The sequence below is a fragment of the Ascidiella aspersa genome, chromosome 8, assembly GCF_963924565.1.
Source record: "Ascidiella aspersa chromosome 8, kaAscAspe10.2, whole genome shotgun sequence".
In the NCBI taxonomy this organism is placed as follows: domain Eukaryota; kingdom Metazoa; phylum Chordata; class Ascidiacea; order Phlebobranchia; family Ascidiidae; genus Ascidiella; species Ascidiella aspersa.
Genome location: NC_139454.1, coordinates 24,706,176 through 24,721,797, shown reverse-complemented (window position 1 = coordinate 24,721,797; position 15,622 = coordinate 24,706,176). Strand labels below are relative to the sequence as shown.

Sequence of the window (15,622 nt, the reverse complement as noted above, 5' to 3'; positions counted from 1 at the left end):
TGGCCAGTGTTTCTTAAACTGGTGAATGGGAACTTCAGGGTGATTAAAATTTGAAGAAGTGAGCCAGGTTGAATGATGGGCGGCAAACTAGAATTGGGTGTATATCACAGCAGATTTTTAAAGCTTAGTCTAGCAGAAAACTAATAATAACAGAAAACACTAAAATCCGTCAATTCTTTAATAGAAGTGGGAAGAAAATATAATTCAATTACAATTTTAAAAAAATGTTTACTTATATATGTAACACCCTTCTCTGGTCTTCTAAAGTAATAATTTATTTTATGTACTTTTATTATATTTATGAATTCAAATATTCAAATAAATTGATATGTAGGCCTATGTAAAGAGTTAGTCTTTTACACATTAAAATAAATCAGAAACTATAGATAGGACCACATTAACAATAATGAAATATAAAGCTAGTAAGTCCAGTGACCGAAGTAGGCTATCAGTTCAAAACAAATTTTTGAAACTTAATTACTGGGATTATTTGGAACGAAAAATTTGTTTTGGTTATTAGGGTAAATTAATAGAGTGACAAAATTTTGTTATAGCCCCTGGGTAGTTCATCGTTTATGTTGGTTCACATTAGGCGTGTTTTACATCTGGTGTAAAGCGCTAGAGCCAAGGATTTGACAAAATAACGCGTTGCCAGCGTTAGCGGCAAATTTCCTAGCTCCTAACAGTTCAAATTAAAATATTTCAACATTTTGCAAAGAAAAGCGTTTTTTACGCTTAAGGTGGTGCCTAAGGTTTTTGTTTAGGCATAAAGACTAATGTGAAACAATCTGTGTAAAACGTAATAGGAATATCAAAGCCCATACAGAAGTAGGTATCATTTCGAACGTCTTACTACAACCTCCAACCATTGTACTCCAAAATTTGTGTAAATTTACCCAAACCGCAACCGCCAGGCCTTACTGCGACCGGGCCATTTATAACAAAAAAAAAAGTTTGGTGATCCCCTTTCAAACAAGCGATAAATCTCAACAAAACGAAGCGTAATCGAACAAAATGAAGAGAAAAAGTCTAGCAAGGAACCATCTCACGTCTTCTGAAGCGAACAGGGACGTCGTTAGTGGGCGGTAAAGAGCCAAACGCGGTTCGACTTACTCGTCCTTTGATTGGCTGCAGTGGTTCGACTGGTTTTATGTCATAGTAGAGCAGCATGAGAATCAGAAATTGCTTGATCTCGGCGACGGCGAAAAAGCGGCCGGGACATTTGCTGGTAAAAGGTGAAGACAACGTTGTTATTTTTTTACTTATATAGTTTTTAGCAATTGGTACCTATCAATGATATTAAAAAAGGGGAAAGATAACGTTGTTTTTTACTGTAGTTTTTAGCTTTAGATGCGTATCAATTGTATTTCCACGTTTCATAATTTTCCGTTTATTTTCGGGTAGTGAAAAAAATAAAACAATAAAAAATTGAAAAACGACAACAAAATACCAACAGATGGCCGAGGTTAGATTACGGTTTTGAGGGACCTGGCGCTATACTATGGCAGCTAGTGTTAAGCCTATTAATTTTGTGTTTGAAAAGCCCAATAAAACATCGGCCATCACATCATAATTCAAAGTAATATTTAGAAGTATGTATCGATCTGATAATTCCTTTTTTAATTTTTGGATAGGCCTGGGGCTGTGTTTTTGGATAGGCCTGGGGCTGCATCCCAATCAGGCTCCAACCTAAATCGACCTTGCAGATAACAAACTTTTTTTTCAAACGTCTGAAACACTAACTTTGTACACGTTTTATACACACCCACCATTTTATATATGCTTTAATCGAAAAGATTTTATTGCAAATCTGTTTAATCGAAAATTTTTAAGCAATAAAGTATAGGGAATGTGTGACATAAAAAACATTTAACACAAGACTTTGTAAAACTAAATAGTTTTTTATGCAAGATTTCTGATTGTAAGCTAAAACTGTTGAAAATGACAGTGAGTTTGCTGAAGCGCAATTTGATGTAGGTGCTTTATGGCCTATTTAATTGTGTAAGCATTCTATTACTTGCGGTCAAACGGTCAAAGGTCACTGAGCACATGTTGCCTTCACGTTGTAATCGTCCTTGAGGCAGTTGGTGTTACTACCTTGTCGCGGTAGGAGCATGTATTGTGAGTTACTAGTAGGCGAAGATGTTTAACTTACACTGATGTTATTTCTGTTCTAATAACATTGTTTTGTACTCATTCGAATTAAGATATGAATCAACTTGTGTAAGTTTTTGTGTTTATTAATAAATTCCTGTACACTGATAAAGACTAGTATCGGATCGGATCCATTAGTTTTCAAAAACAACCAGGAGTGCAAAAACACAAATCTTTTGAAGGTCATAAATGGGTCTGTAAAAAATCGGTCTGCAAATAGTCAAGGTCATAAATTGAACCTCCTGCAGGTCATAATTGGTCTGTAAGAAGACTTCTGAAGGTCATAATTTGAATCTCCTGAAGGTCATACATGGTCTGTAAAAAGTCTGAAGGTCATGAATTGAATCTCCTAAAGCTCATAAATATTATGTAAAAAGTCGGTCTGTAAAAAGTCAAGGTCATAAATTGGACCTCCTGAAGGTCATAAATGGCATGTAAAAAGTCTTCTGAAGGTCATAATTTGAAATTCCTGAAGGTCATAAATGTTCTGTAAAATCTATATACATCGATAGCAAACATCAATCTCATACCAACCTTAATCCGCTTCCAAACGGCTGCAGGTAATAGCGAACCTGCTTTCCGTTTTTGTAAAAGTCGGTTTTTTCGCTGCCGTCCTCGTTCAGAAAGCGGTCGAACTTGAACTTTTCCGGTTCAGGGAATATCTCGGGGTCTTGGTGGGTGAGCTGCAAAACTGCCATCACTGTGTCGCCCTCGCGGATTCTGCAGCATTAGTGGGGTATTGGTAAATGACGGCGAAAAATGGAACGTTTTCAGCAACGTTCAACGTTTGCATCACAGCACGAGTGCAAGTGATATACGTCTGCATAACACAGGGGTTCTTAAACTGGGGTCCATGGAGCCCTTGGGGGTCCGTGAACTAGTTTTAGGGGGCCCATGAAGGCCTGTTGGAAATATTAGTTAAAGAAGTACCCAATTAGAAAAAAAGTTTAATTAAAATTAAAATGGTTTTACACTGAATGTAGACTCCATTACAGTTTTACATTTTTTCGCTCGAAATCAGCAGTTTTTTAACTCTATTTGTAATATTACGGCAATTATGACGTCATCTCTGAAAATTGCTTGCTAACCGTGGTCCAAGTATAGCAAAAAATATTTAGGGGTCTGCGGTAAAAAAAAGTTTAAGAACCCCTGGCATAACATGTCCGTTACTTGACAATAGTGGGGTTATTAGGAAACGGCGGCGCGAAATTTGTAATGTTGTAATATAGCACAACACGCATGTAAGTGATTTACATAATATGCATAGAACCGAAGATGTCCGTTACTTGGCATTCTATTCCAATTGCGATACCCCACAAAAGTATCTCGACCTGATGCCAAAAGCAAATTGCTGCAAGTTTCTCACAAGCAAAAAAATATAAAATTGAAACGCTTAAAGGTCTTTTTGCCATGTTATTAGAAAAACAAGTTGATTTAGCCTAGAAAAAATTAGTTATCTGCAGTTGTAACATTACCCTTTTTGATACATTTATCTTGCAAATAAAAATCGCTTCGTTGTATCACAAACCATTAGTTAAGATCGTACGTTAATTTTGTATGCAGTAAACAAGTCATTTTGAAATGACTTATAACTTAAGTCAAAGTCAGGTCTTTTTGAATAAATAAAGGGTTAAGCCCCAGTCAAGTCATTATTAGAGCAAGTCAATTTCAAGTCACGTCCTTGTCGTAAAAGTTAAACTATTAAAATTGATAAACTAGTTTGATTATATTAGCAATACTTTAGCTAAACAACAACAAAAACGCAACATATAGTGGCAAGCAAATTGTTTTATGTTCAAAAATTGAGAAAAGTAACCCAAATTTATGACGGCACTTTGTGTTAACTTACGTGACCTACAAAAGACCAGTCAAGTTATTTTAAAACAGTGACTTAAATTAAAGTCATTGACAAGTCATTACAACAGTGCGGACTAGTACCGACAGCACGACTTGGTATGGTATAGTGGCTCCTACACTAAATTACGGCCATATTTATGCATATCTCAAGGAAGGAACAGTTACAACTGATAATGTAACTCGCATTTGCACTCTAGGAAGGCTAATTTGAAAATGAAAATCCAGATGTCAACTCTTATCAATACCAATTATTAGCAGAATAAAACTTTTATTTGTGGGTAAAACTTTCGCAAATCAGTTCAAACCTACAACTTTCTAACGATAAAAATGAAAAACTGCGAAATTAAGGCTAGTAACAAAAAAACTTCAATACCTGAAAGTCTGGTTGAGGCTTTTTACGTTGAGGTCGAAATTTTCCATTGCTCTTCGAAGCATAGAGGGGGAGTCACTAAGGCGAAATGACTCCCGCAAAATACTTTCTAAACAAAGAAACAGATTTATACTTCTATTAGGTTATATTTATATTCTATAAACATATATAGGCCTATAGCAATTTATAACACTTCCTCGTAGAAGAGCTGTATTAGGTTAGAAAATACATTGCCAGAAGACTGTATTAAGTCAAGATTACTCCAGACATCTACAGTTAAGGTAGGTTTACACTACAGCTGCACTGAACTGGGCAAAGCGTAATTTGCATTTAAATTATATTGTGTTTTCACGCATTGCTAAACTCAAGGCAGTGCAGCTGAAAAAACGTTACGTTTTGGAGCGAGTTTTACGCCCAGCTCAGCTCAGCGCAGCTGTAGTGTACACGGGCCTTTATATTTGGCTGTTTAACCATTTCGCACAACCATGCTCCATTAGGCCAAAGTAGAACTCATATTACTCAAATTCGAACACGTCAATCTCCAGTGTTGTATGAATTAAGCCATTGACTTAATTAAGTGCTCTTTAAGTCACAGCCTTCAAATGGCTCGATTTATGTCTTTTGACCAAGTTTTACTTGACTTGATTCAAGTTTTTTTCTTTTTCTTTTGGACATATGACTTGACTTGGACTGAAGTCATTTTGTAAAATATCTTGGGATTAAATTTAGTTTTCATAAAAATTTATCTCAATTTTGTACATTAAACCATTCGCTTGCAGTATATTGTGTTTGAATTGTTGTTCATAATCAGGCGAGTTTACCAATTTTAATATTTTAACGGTTACTTTAATGGCAATGACAAGACTTGAAGTGGACTGCTCTCATAATGACTTGACTGGGATTTGACCTGTGCAAACGATTACTTGGACTGGGACTTGACTGTTAGTTTTGCAAGGGTCGCGACTTGGACTTAAGTTATTTTTCAAATGACTTGACTGGGACCTAAGTCATTTCAAAATGACTCGTTTTTAGTTGACTTATTTTTCATAATCAGAAAAATTTACCAATTTTATTTGCATGACGTTATGTTTATGTCAATGACTTGACTTAAAATTGAATTGCTATAATGTTGACTTGACTGCGAGATTTTTAAATGTTTTTTTTTACAACACAGCTATGTGATCACTTGCAAAGTTTAAAACACTATAAAAAAAGCACATGGGGGATCAATGTTGCAGAAAACAGGTCAAAAAACACTTAAGTTACCTTGTTTGTTAAAGATTTTTCGTAGAAACCGCAAGACTATCTATTGTCTAGTCAACTAAGCAGGTAAGGGACTATTCTTACCGAGGACCGTCATTTTGGCCAACTGACTTCGATCAAAGTGGATCTGATTTTGCGAACCAACTTCTTGCGACGTTTCCTTCAACATCCGGGATATTTCCTGGCGTGCCGCTTGAGCGGCTTCGGGACACGTCAACAAATAGTACAGAGCCCAGAATGCGGTGATGACCGTGTTCGACTGTCAAGTGAAAAAATGAATAGCTTTGCAGCAAACGTTTGAGGAGCAAAAAGGCCGAAGTTGTCAACTTAACAACGATAAGAATTATGAGTTCAAAATAGGATAAAAACGTTGAGTTTCGACTTATATCCATGGAGATTTATCTACGAAGCAATAATCACTTGGGTAAATCTTTTATCTTTCCAAAATGACGTGCAGGTCTATACCCCCAAGTCAGACGCCCGGTAGAAAATTTTGGTTTAAGTAATTATGTCAAAAAATATACTCGGAAAGTACTCGGAAAGTAGGGATATCCAATAATATCGGATCGGCACCATCACCCGGATGCAAGTTAGTATCGGTACTCGTCTGATACTAGAGAGTTGTCTGTACCGATCGAAAACCAAATTAGTTTCATTACGACGACTTCAGGAGAGTTGCGTACTCTCTTAAAGGTAAATTACTGAGAAATTACTACGTTAAAATGGAAGATAAATAGGCTTAGTAACGCCTAAGTAATTTCGGCCTTAGATCGGACGGCTAAAAGCATATAAATGACGTCGTTTGTTATTAGACCGGAAAGCACTACGTAGAACTAAAACAAATCCTAACTTCTGCTGCAAACAACTGCGCGAGACTCTGCTTCATTGCGTCATCTGAACTCCGGCCCTCTCTCCTCACGTTTTCGACGCTTTCCGAGATGAGCGGATGAACTCCTTCGCGTTTCTCCATAACATCGGGACGAAGAAGTTCCCACAAACGCTCCCTGGCTTCGCTGACGCCCTGAACATTTAGTGAACACACCGTAAGACCTTAAATCAGGGGTCGGCAACCTTTTTCTAGTCGCGGCCAAAACCAAACTTAGAAAGGTCTTTGCGGGCCGCACAATAAGAATTGCGTTATTGAAATGTTAGAAATGTGAATCAGCCGGGCTTCGGATCGTTTTTGCACTTTAAAACGTGTTTAATTACATTTAAAAAGGCAGTAAACTGTTGGCGCAAAGTGCAAAAAAAGCGTTTGTTTGGTTTAAAATTAGAGTCCACACGTCGTCATCCATACTACTAATAAAAAGTGTAATAAAACTACTTTGAAGAAATGGAATAACTTTGATAGTTGATCTATTCAGTGTTTGTTACCTTTTTTAAGTCGGGGCACACCTGGCGAGCGAAGTAGGCCAGTGGTTCCCCAACGTTTTTGGTTCGCGGCACATAAAAATATCTTAAATATTTCGCGGCCCACTTTTAACAGAACAACAATAGGGTCATTTTGCAATCGCTCTTAACGCACGACAAACAAATGAAAATGTCTCAATATGATTAATTTGTAATGGGTAGTGCATATTTAAGTCTAAAATGCTTGAGCCTATTGGTATCCAAACACTCTATTTCCGAAATTACAAAAAGTTTCGCGGCACACGGCTTGGTAATTACTCCCATGAAACCTTTAAATACAACGTCAACTAAAGCAGCAGAATGCTACGGTAGCCTATAGCTAGTAATTAAGGCCGGAATATCTTAAAAATATATATATATATTCAATATAGGTGGTAAGAGTAGGAAATACAAGCTGGTAAGATTAGGAATAGGTAGACATGTGTAGTTTAAGACAAAAACGTTAAAAGCCCAAAAGTTTTATTGAAATGAGCCTCGGGTTAATTGCTTGTCGGGCCGGATGCCGCCCGCGGGTTCTATACGTTTAATATATTTTAGATTGTTGAACGTAATAAACCCACATCTCTTTGCGGCAATACAAGCTAAAAGTTCGCATTTAAAAAAGTTGTAATAAATTTCCTTTGCTGAACATTTGTGTTTTTTTAAGGCCAATCCGCGACATAATTTTCATATTAAACCGTTTCGCAGGGTGAAAAAGGCTGCCGATTCCTTCTTTAAATGATACTCTCGAGCTTTGTAAAACCCTAATGTAAATGCCGCCGCAACCCAATGCCATCAGACGTTGGGTACATTAAAAAAGAAACAACGTTTTACGTGAAACGCGTTCACGATTTTCGTAAACGTTTAGCAAATACAGGATTCTTTAAACACGTTAACCGTTAACATGCTTTTATATGACACCAACCGCTATCGATAAGTAAACCATCACCTGTTAATGTAACCGGGATTACAATAAAACTTACATGAAGGGAATTATTATAAACTTACATAAAGAGGATGACGTTAACACGTGCGTCTAACAGGAGTTGCAAGTCTCGTTTAAATATTTGCTCTGAGTAAACAAACACGGTAAGCTAAGCGCTGTTAGACTAATACACCAAACTACGGCCCAAGGGCCGAATCCTCGCCGGTTGAATTCTTTTGGATTTGGCCTCACCACGGAATTTCACGCTTTTATGTTTGACGCAGCTGTTTTAAAACAACAAGCTTCCTGATTTTCTATAATTTACAAACAAGCGACAGTGTATACAGATACGTTATACACGATAAAAAGAAAAACAACTCATTGATGGTTAACTTTCGGCCCGCGAAATATTCCCTAAAACAAGGTTACCTATAGTTAATTAACCGCAATGTTTATCAGTAAAACTAAGTTAATTATTTACGAGATTTTAAACCCAACGAGAATTTAATAAAGCTTATACATATATTTTTGTAAAATTAAATATATAAATATATATACATATTTTCGTTTGTTTTGTTAATAATTAAGTCAAGTAAGGTTAAAACAACATTTTCTATCCGGCTCATGATTATTATTATCAATCATAAGAGTCATTCGCTCTTTACGAAAAACGTGGAGACCACCGTTACTTTGTTACACGTAATATAACCGCTGAGTTTAACAGACCAAGCACTTTATAGTTTCTTAAAATTGTTTAATATGTTTCACACAAAACAAGCCCGTTGAAGAATTAGGTTATTTTTTTAAGCCAAATGTTGACGAAGTCTGACCTTGAGCGACGAGATTGGATAACCTTGAGCGATTAGGGGAAACGCGTCGTCAAATATTACGAAATCCTTGATGATTTCTTGAAACTTTGCGTCGTCGATGAAGCCAGAACTCGATTTGGTGCCTTGTCCGAATCTAAGAAAACAGGCTCTGCCTACAATTTATTGACAAATTGTTTGGCCTATGTTCCAGTGTTGTAGTGACTTAAGTCAATGACAAAGGCTTGTGACTTAAGTGCAAATATCAAATGACTTGTATGGACTTAAGTCCTTAACCAAAATGTCTGAACTTGACTTGACTCTTTTCGCATAAAAGACATTTTGTCAACCACCTTGGGTTAAAATTAAGTATTTCCATTTAATATTTTTAAATAAAATTGGGTTATTTGTCGTAATTGTTGGACGTGAAACAATTTTCATGCTGTATATAGCGTTTTTAGTCAAGATACTTTCATAAACGGACGAATTTACCAATTTTATTCGCTTGATGTTATGTTTATGTCAATGGCTTGACCTAAATTTGAGTTGCTCTAATTGTGACTTAAACAGTACTTAAGTCTTTCAAAATGACTTGTTTATAGCACTGCTTTATTCACTTGTAAGGTTTGAACACTAAGGTAACAATAGGCACACGAGTGACCATGTTGCTGCAAACAGATCGGAACACTAAAATCACGCCACTAGCTTTCTCATAAAATGGTTTCCCAGAAGTTACCTTGTTTGCTTAGTTTTTTTCGTGGAAACCGCAAGGCCTTTGCGGTAACATTTAAAACAGCTTCAAAAACCCAAACATCTAGTAAAATAATGCAGGTTTGCAATTTAGTTATTTTGAAAATTATCATAGCATCGTGCGAGGTGCTTGGTAACTGCTTTGTTTCAACATTAAAATGCAAATATTTACAAAGCGTCAATATTTACCGAACTAAAACAGCTGATGCGGTGGAGCGGAAATCAATTTCGACTTTATCGAAACGCATTTATGTTACATTCGAAAAAGGTTATACGAGTTAATTAAAATAGGTAAACATGCCGTAAAACAAACATGGGAAATTTGGCAGTTAAGCTAATGTTGGAAATTAACTGGAATTCTGGAATGATACGTAGGTCTCTGAAAAAATGGACTTTACCGGACGATAATCTTTTAAGTTATTCAAATGACTTGGCTATGTTTGTATTGCATTAAACTTTATAGGTTTTGAATAAAATTGGCCTCTTTTTCCTTCTTTACCCACCTTAAACCAGGTGGTCTTTAACATTGATGAATATTTTAAGGGAGCTTTTATTACTTTAATAAAGTTGGCGCAGCTTTAGATATTTAAAAGAAAAATAAATCTGTGTTTTGGAATTACAAACTTGTAAGACACGATATTGACAGGTGGAGCTGCAATAGAGTGCTGGTTACGATTATAATAGCCAGGCGCTTTTGGCAACAGTTACAAAGTTCAAGAAACGTTACTCATTTATCTTACAGGGACTTGAATCCAGCCGTGAACATGACGTCATACGTGAGGGCAAGAAGATTCGCCTGACACCACTTGGGGTTGGTGAAGCGGTCTTTGTTCAAAACCTCGCACAGGTTGTTCATCATTATCTTCATCAGTTCCTCAAGGGACTCGCCCTGTAAGACAAGAGTGTCTACTCTATCAAATCCCGGTTGGAGTGCACCGCAGACAGCTTAGCATACACGACAAAAACTGATGTGAAAACGTTGGAAGGACGTTAGTAATTTATTTTGTTTTTACATCGTGTTGAAATAACCCACTAATGCAGTGGTTCTCAACCGGGCGCCATTTGGGTGCTAACTTTTTGTGTATATTAAGAGTGGAATAACTCCAACTTAAAAGGAAATAATGGAAACTTAAATTTAATGAGCAATGCGCTGTCGTTTGATATCATGCGTGTTATACGTGGTTCTACTATAGTTTTTCACACAACTGGTCATAAAGTTTAGGACTTAAAAAGTTGTAGCCTATTTTTAAACAGTTGCACAACACTTGCAGCATTGTGACGTACGATAAAGTCCAAAATAAACAATTAACTCTATGTTACGTCACGATGAGGCAACTTACGGAACTGGCGAAGTTCTAGATTGGACGGACAAGCCTTCAACATCTTGCATTTTGCATTTGAGATATAAAATTGTGATATATTTGGCGAACCGGCAAAAAAGTTGACACGGACCGGTGCCGCTTTGCGGACCGGCGGCCGAGAACCACTGCTCTATCCTATACTATCGTGCTTCCATACCTGCAAGTGTTGGTGGAAGAGTCCATTGTTGGTGCTGTGCTCGACTCCTCGGCGCACAAAGTCGAACACCTTCTTGACGAAGGGAATCGAGTGGATTCGAAAGTTGAGTCTCCGGCTTTCCTTGGCGATTATCGGATGAGTGAACGGGTCGGTAACGAACGTAAAGTAACGGCCACCTTTAAAAGTGTTTTTAGATGTTATTTGGCAGTGTTGTAAAAAGGCAATTTGGAATGAAGTCCAAGTCAAGTCATTTGTTAAATAACTCAAGTCCAGGTCAAGTCTTTTTAAACAATTACAAGTCATTATTAGAGCAAGGGCTGCGGAGTCAGAGTTCGAAAGTCGGAACTCGAGTAAGACCACGTAAAACTATCTTGACTAAAATACTAAAATAGCAAAACCAAACATACAGCAAGCTAAATTAAATAAATATTTATTTCATAATGAAAAAAAAAATTACAACAAAAAATATTTTTCTCAGGTTTGCTTTTTTTTCGAAAATTATAATTAATTTTACTTTGTTAGCGCGCCAATAACCTTTTGTTGATAACTAAGTCCCCCCCTCCAACTTCTGCTCTATAAGGTTTGCTTACCCATTGCAACGGTGAATATTGGGCCATATTTCTTTTCGCACTTTTGCAGAAAACCACAAGGATCCTTCTGGTAATCAAGTCCGCGGCCTTAAAAGAAGAAAACATGTAGATTAACTAGGGATGTACGATACTTAACATTTATCCCGATACCGATTCCCGATATGTTGGACAAAAATATCGCGATTCGATCCGATACATAATGACGTCATTCCTACGCACAAGCAATCAAAATTAGACGAAGGAGCAATTTTTCTAAGTTTTGGGGCAATTTGGCCTTGTTGAAGAGGTTTAGTAACCTGCAGATAAATTTACCTTTTTTAAAATAGAAATCACCGCGTTGGATTGCAAAACATTACCACCCTAGTATCGGACGATAACCGATACTAGAACTTAGTATCGGGTAAAATCTTCCATCGAATATTTTAAGATTAACTATAACTAAGTGCTATTCAGCATATACTCCACACAAGACCGTAACTTTGTGACTTGGGACCATGTCGAGTTTGTGACGTCATGCTTGAGCATTTGTATGCCCCACATACAAACATAATAAATGGTCCCCAACCCAAATAATGTGCGCTGATTAAATTATGGAAACCCTGTCGTATGATTCTAGACAAGCGCCAAATATAGAGTACACTTCATTTAAAAGAGAATACGTTAAGTCCAACTAGATTTATTTAGGAGAATTCTGAGACTTGCAAAAAACTAAAATTATTTCCATAAAAATACGCATTTTTGTCAGAATAATTTTGTCTTTTGTATAAAACCAAAAATCGTACTTACCAAGCCACGGAATATAATAAGGCACCATTGGAGGCTCGGAACCTTTGGACGATCTCTTAGTGTTGAACCAGAATAAATAAACCGCGCAAAGAAACAGCAACAGTGATACGACTAAAGTCAACATCGTTTGCTCTGCGCCTAAATCCCTGCAATGAATGAAAATTCGCTTTGCTTTTGTATTATGAAACAACCAGTGGCGAAAGTAAGGTAAAAAACCGTACCGGTAAATTGGGTTTTTCAGGCACCGGTACAATTTTTTTTCTTTGGGACATCGAAAGATAACCTCATGCGTGTCCAAAAGTTACTTTTTTAGACTTAGATGTCCTGGTATGACGTAATTTTATGACGTCATCTCTACTAAATCTGCCATGGCTTTGAAAATTATTCTACTTAACCACTGGAAGTAACTAAAATGCCATAAACAGTCGCCGTAAATAATATTGAAATTCTGATGAAGACTGCAAACCAGTGGTTATCAAACTTTGTTACTTAAGATTTACAACCGAGTATTTTTGTGTAAAAAATAAAATACCGTATGAGAATTATACGTTGGCACAAGCCAGGGATTGCGAACCTTTTCATCGCGCGGGTCACAGACACGACTTTAATCCTTACAAAATGCCCAGGTGAGTCATACATTTAATTATTTGCCAATTTTATGCGAAACTCTGCTGTGTCGTTTGGAGTATATTTGTGATTTAAGGTTTTTGGATAATTTCCAAATTCGAAATCCCACAAATATTAAGAAGCTAAATAGTTAACAAATGCTGCAGCATTTTTTATGGGATTACAGGAGTTCAGCAGAAAGCTTTTCGACATGATTTATTGGTTTAAACATGTTTTTTAGAACTTTTAGTCCGCGAACTCATAGTTTCCCTTAATGGATCACCACCCGATAAGTTTTATGGCGATAAACAAAATGCTTTTAGTTGTCTGCTTTTCTGCACCGAATTGTTAAAGTGCAGTTAATGTAGGCAACCCCTTAAACACTTTTGCACGACGCACAGATTTGCCAGTCCTGATTTAAACAGTATAGTGCTATCTAACGAAGAACTGTTTTTTTATACTTGTTCTTTCATGAAAATAATTGATAACATATCGGTATTTCTTGAGAGACAAGTGGGTCATTAAAAATCTGTGGTGGGTCATGACTCCGCGGGACAGTGGTTCCCCGGCATAAGCAAACATGACTTGAATATAAGTCAATATCAGCCCGTCACCTGAAAATATTATGTACTTTACCTAATGCCTTTCCGGGCAATAAGGGTTAGTTATAATTGCATTTAATTGTTGTGTAATAATATAGTTTGAAACAAGGGTGCTGCGGTTTATTTTATAATTTGTTTAGCGGTCGGCAAAATTGGACATACCACTGCTGTAAACAAGCAATTTTCCTCTTTCCTTTTCAGTACAAAATTGGCCAGCTTTCTTGAGTTAATAACATTTGTACTAATAAATTCTACTCTGTACATTTTGAATAACCGTGTTGGACTATTTCCCTGATGTTTTGTTTTTATCTAAGGACAACAAAAGAACACTAAACTTCCTTTATTCTCTACTAAAATTGTTATCAGCATCTGTTGTAAATAACTAAGCTCAAAGCGAATTTGTGTTACTACTAAACAACGTATTGAATAGTGGACTCACATATCACCGGTATCTTAATAATCTTTACAGCAACTTGTGGCTTGTGGTTGCTTACACAGTTCACAGTCAAAAAGTTCTCTGAAGCGCTAACTTTTTAAATCGCGTGCTGCCAAGCGAGACCTTAGCAGAAGAAGGCATTTTTTACGCGAGCATTGTCTGCGTTGATTGAATAGCACCCCAGGTCAATGCCCTTCGAAACATTTAAGTAAAGGGAGATGTGTTTGTTAGTTGGTTGGGTTTATTTAAATTAATAAACAGCCAAGTTAAACCTAAGCCAATCTTTGGCAAAAGAACAGTTCTTCTGTAAAAAGAATTTTATTTTTTTATTTAAGTTCGAAACATTTAAGTAAAGGGAGGTATGTTTGTTTGTTGATTTAGGTTTATTGAGGCAATATATACAGACTTAAGCCCAATTGGTCATTATGCGAGCAAGTAAAAATTCAAGAAAGTCATTGACATAAAAAGTAAGACATACAACTTAAATTGGTGCACTCGCCCGATTATAAACAATACCTCAAACTAAAAATAACAAAAACGCAATTATCAAGCAAAATTTTGCGTGTAAAAATTGAGCTTGAATAACCTAAAATTAATTCAAATTATTTTATGAAAAACATTTGATTTGAACACAATTTTTTTGACAAAATGACTCTAATTCAAGTAATTTGCCAAAAAATTAAAACAAGTCATTTTATTCGAAAGACTTACGTCAAGTTAGGTTATTTAAAAACAGTGACATAAGTGCACCTAAGTCAAGTCATTGTTTTAAGTCATTATAACACTGGGGATAATATTCACAATCCGCGACCAGAAGAATTTAGGACGTAAGTTGCTAACTTGATACTTTTTATATTAAATAGAAGTTTGCCTTCAACATTAAGCTGACTAAAATATAGTTTTAGTGTAGTGACTCTGCAAATCTAGCAACCTAGCTTTATCAGCCAAACCGAATTCCTACTGTATTGTAATATTGTCCCTATTTTTTGCTCTCTTATATACCTTGCCCTTACTTGATCTTTCCGTCGTAGACCTCCTGGATCTCGGACCGTCCAGAACAGTCACGTCTGGCCTTTTACTTCCCGCTATCCTGCGACCTTCTGTGACGGAATAAACGAACCCAACTGTGGAGTGCATCGCGAACTTGATTACAAAAGAATTGTGGATTTTAGTCCATACCATTTCGCTCAGTTCATTTACTAATATTTCTTCCGATTTATAAGTCGTATTTCTTTGTTAATTTCTTTAATCGAAAACTATTTGTGCACTCTCTCACCAGTTTGTATGAAGTGCAGTGTGCAGTTCACAACTGTTTACGGTCATTTAAAATGATATTCATGAGCTGAGTTGTTCCGACATCGTTTGTTATTTTGGACTCTAGCCATAAGACCAAAATAAGAACAACTTCAACGTCGGAACAAGACCAAAATAGCACTAATACCTAGCGTCGTAATCCAAAAATACCGGATTAGGACCTAAACTAGTCGCAAACACCTAAATGGCAAAAATTAGGCTTATACAACATTTTAGCTAGCACAAAACCCCGCCCCTAAGTACACCACTAATTCCC

At 36.5% G+C, this 15,622-nt stretch overlaps 1 protein-coding gene across 1 annotated transcript; it reads right to left on the bottom strand.

Annotated features, from left to right (window-relative positions):
• Positions 1 to 1,028: 1,028 nt before the first annotated feature.
• Positions 1,029 to 12,548, bottom strand: LOC146137002 (cytochrome P450 7B1-like). The gene is made up of 10 exons (XM_083395716.1): positions 12,409 to 12,548; positions 11,623 to 11,709; positions 11,033 to 11,208; positions 10,255 to 10,403; positions 8,789 to 8,921; positions 6,495 to 6,665; positions 5,729 to 5,903; positions 4,385 to 4,490; positions 2,689 to 2,874; positions 1,029 to 1,225 (listed from the first exon to the last, which is right to left on the bottom strand). The coding sequence occupies exons 1-10, from the start codon at positions 12,530 to 12,532 to the stop codon at positions 1,030 to 1,032; spliced, it is 1,503 nt and encodes a 500-aa protein (XP_083251842.1). The 5' UTR covers positions 12,533 to 12,548; the 3' UTR covers position 1,029.
• Positions 12,549 to 15,622: the final 3,074 nt, after the last annotated feature.